Genomic DNA, 12,167 nt, shown 5'->3' on the forward strand with positions numbered 1-12,167 from the left:
TGGCTATGAGAGTACTATTAATGGAGGTGCATTTTCATCATTGGTGCTGTAATTGTCCTCATAGCAGCTTGTCATTTATGTATAGTGGCATATATAGTGACATTTTTTATGTGCACAGTATGGTGGTTTTAGTTATGTGTACTGTACAGAGGTTTAAGTTATTGTCTAGTATGGCAGTATCTCTAGCATGATGTGGTATTATTTATTTGTACAGTATGGCAGCATCTCTATCATTACTGTAATAGTATTTATTTGTACAGTACAGCAGGATCTATGTACTGTATATTGCCCTTATTTACAGTATTTGTATAGTATGATAGAATTACTTATGTGTACTATATAAAGGCTTTAGCTATGTGTACAGTATGGCAGGGTTTCTATTCTATATAAGCATTATTTATTTGTACATTAAGACAACATTAGTCATGTGCACTGTATGGAAACTCTAGTTATGTGTACAGTTTGGCGGTATCTTTACTGTAAAGCGGCATTCTCTATTTGTAAAGATAAGCAGCATTTGTTAGGTTCACTATATAGAAGCTTTAGTTCTGTGTACAGTATGGCAGGATCTTTATTGTACAGTGGAATTATTTGTTTGTGGAGCAGGGCAGTATTAGTCACGTGTACTGCATGGAAGCTTTAATTATGTGTACAGTATGGCAGTATCCTTATTGTGTAACATATAATTTATTTGTATAGGAAGACAGCAACAGTTAGGTGTACTCTATGGCAGTTTTACATACTTTTATATGCACTTTTATATGTCATTTTTTTCTACATTATTGCAGCATTAGTTATGTGTACTGTATGGAATCATTAGTTCTGTGTACTGTATGGAATCATTAGTACTGTGTACAGTATGGCAGGATCCTAACTGTGTAGTGGCATTATTTATTTGTAAAATATGGCAGCAGTACTTATGTGTACTGTATGGAAGCTTTAGTTATATGTACATACGGTATGATCTTAACTGTTTAATGGCATTATGCATTGTATAGCATGGCAGCATTAAATATATGTATTATAGGAAGGCTTTAGGTATACAATATGTACAATATGTACAGTGGCACTATTTACTTGTACAGTAAGGTATCATTAATTATGTGTACTGTATGAAGGCTTTCCCTATGTGCACAGTTTGACAGGATAAACTACACTGTATGGTGACATTTTCGATTCCATTTTAAATGGGTATTGAATCTGCCTATACAGAATTTAATTTATGACAAAATTTTTCCAGAAGGCCTATAGCACTGTGCAGCGACAGGTACCTGGAACAGAATGCGAGAACTACAGAACAGACTGACACATGGGCACAACAGTAGGACAGAGCAGATGGGAGCTTAGGCATACAGAACAATGCAGATTTCTGTGCCATTCAGAGTCTGTGGAAAGCCTGATGACAACTAGAGGAGGCAGTGTAGTGAGAACAATAGCGAGAGGAGAGATGGCATGTAACGGGAAGAGGTTTGCAGAGCTATTCTGTCTATGAGATAGTGGCCTTCAGCTCCAGGGGCAGCGGTGACCTGGCTCTGGCCTCTGTGTGCGTCACTGTAGTCCAGTACCATGGACAGCGATGAGCCCCCAAGGTTTACAGCAGGAACAGGACATTTGTGCTTCTCTATATGAAAATACAAGCCTGCACATACACCATATCCACCAGATTGGGATTAGGCAGATTATAGATTTATCAGTATTACAGGACTTCAGTCGTATCTCATATTATAGAGATCCTCTGTCCAGATATTATGGAATTGCATTGTGAGCAACTGCCCTATTTACTGCCACAGAATAGGATCCAACCATACAGACTAATATAGTATATACTGCTAGAGATCTGCACAGGATACAGGAGACACATCTATATCTGTGGGGAGGTGCGGGAATATGGATCCTCTATGGCGGAATGATTCAGCTAAAGCCATTATACCGGAGAAGTGCTTGTAATACAACTAAGTGCTGTATACAGTCAGCTCTCCATATATCTAAGTAGTCATATACATATAGTATATACCATTTACTTATGAGAGTGCGGATAACTCATTTATAATGGGATGAATCACAGGCGGTCCGGACATCTCCCTGCCCCATCGCTACGCTATATTGCATTTCTCCGGAGTGACGTTCGCAGATTTGCCGCCAGAATCTGGGCCAGGACAGATAGATAATGTAATGAATTGCTTTGGATGTTTTCTAGGATTTACCTCTGCTCTAGAGCGGCCTATTCCCTACCTCTGCCCTATTGACTCACGCCAGCTTAGATTTGGTGATTTGGTTTCATGAGGTTCAACTTTCCGGAGACTGAAGAAGCTTCTGCTACGCTCAGCAGCGGCCGTGTCTGAACACAAGCTCTATTTATTCATCAATTCTTAATGTCCTGTAAGAACATGCCTGGAGATTGGCGAGATTTACTGCTCCGAGCTTTTATTAGCCCTGCAAGAGATCTAAGCCCCACGTATGCAAAAATGCAAGTACCAGGCCGCAGCCCCGGGGCCAAAACGTGGGGCGGGGGTGACCAGCGAAGGGGGCTACATGTACTGCCCTCTGAAAAAGAATCCCACATGAAACTGTAACTCCTATCTGCGTTTGGGAAAGTTGGATGACGACTAATTTGTAGGTCATTCTGGTGCCAATAGAGGCTGACACCCATCTTTCCGATGCCTTGCCTATATAACATCTATAATAAGGCATTCAGGACACAAGGAGATTTGGGTGAGAAGGAGAAGGATGGGTGGCATCTAATAAGGATGACGATACAGTTCCAGTAGAGGTTGGTACTCAGCTTTCCCTGATACATGAATGGTAACTCTTACATCTAATATGTATATAGACAACTAATATGGCTACTATTAGAGCTCCTATACAGGTTCATACCCAGCTTTCCCTGACTAAAGAATGCTGGGTGGCCCATAATATGGACACCATACATGTGTTCTGAATGGCAAATACCGTATGTGTTCTTATTGGAGCAAGACCACCTATAACTAGTCAGACTGGTCATTCGGGACTCTAGGAAAGCTGGGATTTCTTGTGACTCTCATGTAATTGTCTCTGGTATCTAGATCCCTGAGTGTCAGACACATTAAATATAGACTGCGCCCGTGCTAAGCCTTCTTCTCTGACTAAAAGGGGATTGAGCGGCTAAATTCATTAAGGTATCCATCCATTACTGTATTACCTCCTCCGAGCTGCTGATCTGGGGGTTTTAAAGACAAAGTCCAAGTTGTCACCGAGATTACTGACGATGTGAAGCGCAGAAGTCAGCAAAATCTGGGATTTTACACGGAATGTCTTAAAGATGCAGGGACCATTATAGAACTGTCATAAACCATCCTGGAGCCCATATAGCAGATATCTCTCAGGTACAGAAATACCTGTAATATATATATATATATATATATATATATATAGTGGAAGGTAGCTTGGTAGCAGCAATGGTGCGGACCCAACCAGTCAGAGACAGGGACACAATATCTGGTACAAACAGGTTTATTTGAAAAATAGCAAAATAAATAAACCTTCACTTCAGGTACAAACAAAACCCTGCTCATCCGAGCACTAACTAAACAGAATAAAAGCTAGTTATACGTGTGGCTTAGGCTAACTACCAGCCACACGAACAAAACAAATACCACGGTTAGGGTCTCACCGTACAGTCAGTATTCCTGGACAAATCCCGTCGCCTTCTCTCACTCCCAGGATCTGCCCTGAAGTGCGGGCTTATGGCCCAGTAAGGAGCCCAGGACCCGCACCTGGGCTGAGGCCAACTCAATACCCGCACTGGACCACTCACACATCAAAAGCCTGGGGGAGATATACCGTGACTCCGTGACTCCAGCACCCTGCCTGTCACCTTCTCACAATATATATATATATACCGCCACAAAACACACAGGAGAATTAAGACCGCACATTGCTTGCAGCTGACAGCGCACCTACCATTTCTATGGACTTTGCATAATAATATACATGAGGAATAACGCTATTTCTGGCCATTATATGCATCCTGCAGTTTTAGAAGTTTTCCCCTTTGCAGGCTCTGTCTCTATTTGTTAGTTCTCCCTGACTTGGTGGATGGAGACTAGCTGAAATAAAGTCTCCCATACACTGCACACAGAAAGTAGAGGAGAATCTTCTCCATAACTCTCTCTCACTCTGAATCTACAGCAGGATCATACTGAATATTATAGAAAAGTACTGACCTGTATTGATGGAAATAAAGCACTTGGGGTGAGATAGAAACTTTCAATTCAGATTTAGAAACCTCTCTCTGTGTTTGTCCCTCTCCTCTCTTATTTAGCTCCTGCTCACTCCTCCTCTCCCCCACAATAGTAATCTATTACTCCTGTTAGTTCAGGTCATCTTGCTCTAGCAAGACAGATTGAGCAGAGAATTCAGAGTGAATGTCAATTCATTAGGGGGAAGAGAGCAGGAATGGACATGTGGAGAAAGAAGCATTTTTCTCTGATAAGATATAGACACAGTTTGTTTAATTTGGCTGAATTGGACATTTTATATAAAATTATTAACGTTCTGCTATTGTTATATCTATTTTCATGCTGGGGCACTTACGGTTACAGGACACGTATCAGGCACTATTCATTTAAGGTTTATTTATATGCATTTTAACACCAAACCTCTGACTGCAGCAACCTGATGTTACACAACAAGGATGCAACCTCTTGCATAAAAGGATACAAGCCTTGCATAAGAAGAGTATAAGTCAGAGGAATAATATAACAAGAATATAAGTCAGAGGGGTAATATCGCCTCTAATTAGGGAAATAACATCAAACCCCAAACCTATGACCAGCCACAGGACTCAGGTACTGCACCATAAATCCATATAAAAATTCCTTCTCTCAACCAATAAAGCCGTCAAGAGCCTGTTGATGACTTAAGGGGTCACATGTGGCTGTCACATTACTATGGGGTCATCTTTGGCTGACATTTATGGGTTCCCCTGTGACTGACACATAGTTATGGGATATTTTTGGCTGGAACACTATGGAGGGATCTGTGACTAATGGGGGTTTTCTGGAGAGGTCACTTGTGACTGCTATACTGCTGTATAATTGTCTTTGGTTGCCATTTTGGGGTTCCTTTGTGGCTTACCACATATATGGACGTAACCGTAAGTTGCATTTTTTTGGGGATCTGAAGCTGGTGGTGATATGGGGGCATATATGGATGGGACACCACAGCTATAGGATATCTCTGTCTGACACTTATAGCAGTCTCAGTGGCATTGGTGGAGGCAATGTGTGTGGGGTATTTGTGGCTAGCACAGTGTGCAGAGCGCATCATTGTCCTTACACCCCCAGCCAAAATTGTTGCCGAGTATGCCTGGGGGTCATCTCTAACAGGCATTTATTGGTTATATGGCTGGCACATTGTCATTATGAGTTTTTTGTGGCCGATGGAGGATCCTTTGGTGGTCGCAGGTTCTAACACAATAATGGTCTGACTGAAGACACCCACATTTATAGGGTACTATGGTATACTTCCATTGGGAAATTTCATTTTATCTGGTGAGCCCAGGGAACCTCAATGCTTTACTGGTGGCTGGCATTTTTAGGATCTTCGTTCACTGTTAGTGTACAATGCTATGGGGGTCATCTGCTATGGGTTATGGGTTCAGCTGCGGCTCCAGTGCAACTTGCAGACTGCTTTTTTTTATGTGATATCCAGTGGTATATTGCAAATTGGCTGGATTTTGTGTTTTATATAAGTTTATTATGGTAACTTTCCACTGTTATTATATCTATTTTTATACTGCGGCACTTATAGTTACAGGAAACATATCAGGGGCTATTATTTAAGGTTTATTTATATGCATTTGAACTACAAATCTCTGAATGCAGCAACCTGATGTATAGCGCCTAATGTATGGTGCCTGAGACATAGCACCTGATGCATAGCGCCTGACATATGGTGCCTGAGACATAGCACCTAATGTATAGCGCCTAATGTACAGTGCCTGAGACATAGCACCTGATGCATAGCGCCTAATGTATGGTGCCTGAGATATAGCACCTGATGTATAGCGCCTGACGTATGGTGGGTCCCTGACATAAAGCGCCCGATGTTTCATATACTACTTATTTAAAGGGATTCTACCATTAAAACCCTTTTTGTAGATAAGACATCGGAATAGCCTTTAGACAGGCTATTCGTCTCTTACCTTGTGATCTCCGCCGCGCCGTTCCTTAGAAATACCGGTTTTTAGCGGTATGCAAATTAGTTATCTTGCAGTGATGGGGGCGGACACCAGTCCTGGAAATCCGATGGGGGCATCCCCACTGTTGCTCAATAACAGGCTCCAGCGACGCCTCTATCTTCTGCTGGATCATCCCCTTCTTTCTTCGTCTTTCTTCGGTGTCACCTCCGACGATTGCACAGTTGGCTCTGCCAGTGAGACACTAATAGACAGTACGTTCCTCAAAGTCTTCGCTGAACAGAGCGTACTGCGCATGCTCAGTAAGATCTGTACGGCCCTCCGAAGCCTGAATGACTTCACTCGCACGTCGGAGGGCCGTACAGATCTTACTGAGCATGCGCAGTCGGCTCTACTAGTGTCTCACTGGCAGAGCCAACTGCGCAGGCGTCGGAGGTGACACCGAAGAAAGACGAAGAAGGAAGGGGAGGATCCAGCAGAAGATAGAGGCGTCGCAGGAGCCTGTTTTCGAGCAGCAGTGTGGACGCCCCCATCGCATTTCCAGCGCTGGGGCCCGCCCCCATCGCTGCGAGAGAACTAATTTGCATACCGGTAAAAAACGGTATTTCTAAGGAACGGCGCGGCGGAGATCACATCTAAACAAAAGATGAATAGCCTTTCTAAAGGCTATTCCGACGTCTTATCCACCAAAAAAAAGGGTTTTAATGGTAGAATCCCTTTAAGGTTTATTCACAAGCATTTTAACACTAAACCTCTGACGTCAGCAACCTGCTGTTACACAACATGGACCTAGCTGATGCAACCTCTTGCATAACAAGAGTCCTAGGGACAAGTCATAGGGATAATACCCCCCTCCAATTAGGGTAATAACGTCAAGCACCAAAACTACGACCAGTCACATGATACTGATAAGCAACATAAACTCAAATAAAAACTCTTTCCCCGACCAACATGGCCGCCAAGTGCGGATACGCGCACAGGAGCACGCAGCCACGCCTCCTGATGACGAAATACCCCCGCCCCTCCAAGAGCTTTAAACCTGATACTGACTGCCGAGGTGTTGTTTCAGTCCTGAGAGGTGGTGGCCGGAGAGGGTCAATATTAGACGGTCCCGTACAACAACGCCATGTCGTTCTGCTCGTTCTTCGGTGGGGAGATTTATAAAGATCACTTCGAGAACGGTAATGGAGACTTTATTAACACTTCAGCTCCGGGATGAGGAGAGTCAGGGGGAGGGGAGCAGCCTGTCAGTCTGCAGAAAGTTACTTGTGTAAGGCTGTGATACAACATTATGTGGTTGCTTCCCTGCACTGACTTATGGCTTGTGCTTGCAACATTTTCTGTCACTGTTGGGGAATTTCCAAGTGTATGTAAGTGATGGGATCTGTGATCTGTGTGACACTACAACTCCCAGCATGCTGTGACAATCTGCTTACATCAGGACATGCTGGGAGTTGTAGTTCACCAACATTAGGTAGCCGACGACTGCATTAAAACCGCTGCTCGACTCATTGACGTTCCATTCAGGGCTGTAGCTCTGCGCCAGGGCGCGACTTTAGGGTTGTATTCATGCAACGCAATCCAAAACTGCATTGAATAAACTGCATGCAGAAGGGCTACGGGTCAGGTGCATTCATGGTGAAATCGGAGGTAGTCTCAAAATCTGCTGCTTTGTCCGTCCCCCATGCTGTTCACTGCAGCTGCACTTCTCTGGTGAGAAAAGTATTATTATCCGCTCACCGCTGTACACGCTAAGACCATAAAAACATCGGCAAGTAGTTCAGCGCTTCCTCTCGGGTGTTTTTTTTTTATTCCATGAAAACTCTTATTTTTGCGGAAAAAATGGACTATTCTCCCTCCCTAAGAGATATCGCCCTCAACTTATTGTCCTCGATGAGATGCAGGTGAAAGTGACGCTGATAAGATAAGATGAAGGCCATGGCCCGTAAAGGGATGCCTCATAAATACATTGTATTGTGCTTGGTGCAGGGCCCAGGGGCAGAACATGACACAGGGAATTTACTAAACTCCAGCAGAAAACTGTTACGGTGTCACCTCTTTGGCGCACGGCCCTTTCAGGTGGGTGGTCCTGGGCTGGAGTAGAAAGCCAGGGACCGCCCACCTGACGGTAGAGAGCAGAGAAGTGATTGCTCAGGGGTTAGGCTGCAGTTCGTGCACTCGCTGAAGATGGTTCCTAATAATTACCCTGTTAGTTACCCATTACCCATAATAACGTGCAGTGCAATGAGGTTATTTTCTAGGAATACTCAGATTACTGTCATTCTGCTGCGTTGCTATCATGACAGGGTGCATTCGGTGCACAGGATATACTAAGGGAAGTATGGCGCTGGGGGAGGATGTGAAGTAAAGGTCCCTGAGCTTTGTTTCAAGGAATCACTAGTTGGGCAATATCCTAATGCATTTTGCTCTTGTTACAATGTATGACCCAATAATACACAGGGCGGTAGTATCTTTACCTTCACTGATGCATTGCAGCAAACTCAAACTGGTAGACTGCATGCAATTGTACCGGACCCTCAGCTGTGATAAGTAGAACACCCCATTCACTTCCAGTAAGAAGTTTGCCATTTTTGAGGAATTGCAATACTAAATATATGAGTATGTTGCAGTAAGGTAACTGGTATATATTGTCCTATATTGTAGGGATATATGTCTGCGCCAAGTGCGGGTACGAGCTGTTCTCCAGCCGCACCAAGTATGAACATTCCTCTCCTTGGCCCGCCTTCACCGAGACCATCCACGAGGACAGCGTCTCCAAGTATAGAGAACGGCCCAATGCTTACAAGGTAAGGTGGCGAGAAGGAAACCCGGCCTAAGGGCTGGTAGATCCACTCAAATCTTGCCATAGTAGCAGTCAGTAACCTCCAACTGTGTAAAAGAACAAACATGGTATCAAAGCAACATAACACACATCAAAGCCATAGTATGTTCCCTATAGAAAGGTCAAGTAAACCAATGTACTCAAAGGATAATGCCAAAACACATAGAAAAAAGGGGAGGGGTACTCCAGATGTCATAGGGTTAAATGGATACAAATGGTATTGATACATACAAGATAGAAACCTACAACAATGAAGGACAAGCACCAGCAGACAAAGGGTGTCTGAGCTCAAGGAAATGCAATAGACATAAAAACGGGTATGTAAATTGGAATGATTAATGTATCTACAAAAATTACATAGAGGTACATATAGTGAGTATAAACCGTATACACCGCACTATGACCGATAGTCCTTTATCTATCCTCCAACTGTGGTGGGACTAAAACTCCCAGCATGCTGGATGTCGTAGCTTTCCAACATCTGGAGAACCACGAGACACAGACCGCTCCCTTATCTTCTGTATTATGAAGATGATGCCGTAGTCAAGTGGGAGGGGCTATCAGCAATCTTTGTATCACTGCCTATTGAGGAATCTTTGTTCCCTGCAGGTCTCATGTGGGAAGTGCGGCAATGGACTTGGTCATGAGTTCATAAACGACGGTCCGAAGAAAAACCAGTCCCGCTTCTGAATATTCAGCAGCTCGATTAAGTTCATCCCTAAAGGTAATGGCTCCCCCTAAGGCTGTGGCTGACTATAAACTTTGTGTCCTGGCCACTGGTGATGCAGGGTTGTCATAGGGAAAGTGGGGGAGATCTAGGAAGTAGAACACAGCCGTTTCGAATAGCATGCTCCCAGAGAAATGAATGAACGTAGCCGGCACGCAGGGGGTTAAGCGACTGGCCGCCGGCAAAGGCCGCTTCCGTTCATTTCTATGGGAGCTTTCTATTGGGAACGGCTGTTCCGAATAGTGTTCACTCATCTCTACTAGGAAGACTTCCTATCTCCTGTGCCAGTGGCCGATGTGCCTCATGTATATACAGGCACACTCATCATAAATCGGGCACCCCTAGGTCATAGGGACTGGGCAACCTCCTGTAAGTGTTGTCATGGGGCACGGAGTATAAGGTCTGTAACTCCAGGCGTGACCATGTGCATGTAGTCGGGCCGTGGTAGAATGGCATGGACGGCACATGGTTGACCTCCGTGGGCCGCAAAACTCTCAGGTATAGGACCTGTCCTGAATTTAGCCTAGGCTCCGCCGCATACACAGGCCCGTGATAATACGGTGATGAATGGGTCAGTGTGTATGCAGCTTTGGGCTGAGTTTACACCTATGTTAGAGCCTCTGTTGTAAATTCTCCATGGCAAAACCCGACACACTCCAGTATAACTCATTGGGGCCTCTTGGAGTTGTTGGTGTAAGAATTGTGTCATGGTTTCCGTCTTTACAGTAAAGCGACACAGATGTGAACTGAGCCCATCATGGCTACTCTGGAGGATTTCCTAATGTTCTTGACCAGGGCTTGGTGCGTCCCAATTATATTACATTTCAGCTCCCTATAGGGGGCAGTATTCCATATATAAAGGAGCCATATACGACACAACTGTATACAGGTCACCGTTTAGTGGCGACAACAGGTAACCAAGTATAGATCAGGTGGACTTGCCCTTTAACGTACGGTTGCGCTGCCTTTTCTTGCCATAACAGGAAGGCTTGCGGTAATTCACACCCGCTATATATAGTTATGTATCCCGAAAATCCTGTTAATTGCTTTTTTCACCTTCTTCAGACAAAGTCGATGGGGGAGCAAATCGAGCGTAAAGCCTAAATAAACCTCACAGTCAGCGTGACGCACTGAACCTTCCCCGACGCTCCATCACCGGATGAATCGGATGAGGTAAAACCGCCGCCGGACGTCTCATCTGAAGAAAAGTACGTGATGGCGTTGGATGTGGTTTGGCGCGTTTTTTTCTGGAGCCACCTGCAGTGCACTCACCTCTCACCTACCTCCCTTCCCCAACGCACACCCGGGTCAGAGCAACCAGGGTCTCATACCGGTTATTTTACATGGACCATAGTGGCTGGAATGAAGCAAAGGGTTAATCTCGCCTGGTTATTCGCTGCTTTATTTAATAATAGTTTTATGATGGTTTTAATGATGACGGTAAACATGGGTCTCGCCGCCGAATTGTGTAACATCATGGCCTCCTTATCAATCAGACCTAACTGGTACAAAGGCCTTCATTTTTATAAGGGTTGCAATTTTTATTTTTTTATTTTTTTTTAAGCTCAACAGCGCCCCCTCTTACCCTGTGGCTGTATCCGGTACTGCAGCTCAGCCTATGGAAGATGACTCTTGCAGTACCAGACACAACCTACAGACTAGAGTGGGGCTATTTCAACCCTTCTAATATGAACATGGTCGCAGCTTCATACATGGCGCTATAGTGGCAATTTTTGCAATATTTTACCACTGCCGCCATATTAGCGATATCAGTAAATGGGGTCTTGTGATTTTACGATATGTCACCAGGCACGCGTGAATAAATCGTGTCCTATTCATGATGGTTGTCAGAAAAATTAGCGCACGATTTTTTTCTGATCTGAAGAAAAACAAAAACGCTGCAGCATTAAAATGTATTTCTTTAATATTTTGCACCAATCAATTAAAAAAATGTTTATTTTCTTGACAAAATGGAGTCTTATTAATTCTCGTCTTTGTCCGTGAGGGGGCAGAAGGGATTTGGTCCTTGATGGCCATGGCAACCAAATAGAATGCAGAAGGACAGTCTTAGTATTAGTTTAATAAATGAGGCCTAGCTGGGGTTTCTGAACTGGACGGCCCCTTAAAGGGATCCTATCATTTACTCAATTTTTTTTCTGCCTATCACATAGAAATAGCCTTAAGAAAGGCTATTCTTCTCCAACCTTTAGATGTCTTCTCCACACCACCTCCATCTTCTTCAGGAACAGGTCTTCTTCCGGGGGTTGGCTTCAAACTTCTAGGCCTAGGGCAAGGCCGATTTCACGGTAGGCATGCGCAGTCGGCTTTGCCCAAAGCCTAGAAGTTTGAAGCCAACCCCCGGAAGAAGCCTCGAAGAAGACCCGTTCCTGAAGAAGATTGAGAGTTCTCTCGCAGGATTG

At 44.2% G+C, this 12,167-nt stretch overlaps 1 protein-coding gene across 1 annotated transcript; it reads left to right on the forward strand.

Annotated features, from left to right (window-relative positions):
- The first annotated feature begins 7,217 nt into the window (after positions 1 to 7,217).
- Positions 7,218 to 11,703, forward strand: MSRB1 (methionine sulfoxide reductase B1). The gene is made up of 4 exons (XM_075285638.1): positions 7,218 to 7,359; positions 8,843 to 8,985; positions 9,630 to 9,744; positions 10,813 to 11,703. The coding sequence occupies exons 1-4, from the start codon at positions 7,305 to 7,307 to the stop codon at positions 10,842 to 10,844; spliced, it is 345 nt and encodes a 114-aa protein (XP_075141739.1). The 5' UTR covers positions 7,218 to 7,304; the 3' UTR covers positions 10,845 to 11,703.
- Positions 11,704 to 12,167: the final 464 nt, after the last annotated feature.

The sequence above is a fragment of the Leptodactylus fuscus genome, chromosome 8, assembly GCF_031893055.1.
Source record: "Leptodactylus fuscus isolate aLepFus1 chromosome 8, aLepFus1.hap2, whole genome shotgun sequence".
Classification (NCBI taxonomy): domain Eukaryota; kingdom Metazoa; phylum Chordata; class Amphibia; order Anura; family Leptodactylidae; genus Leptodactylus; species Leptodactylus fuscus.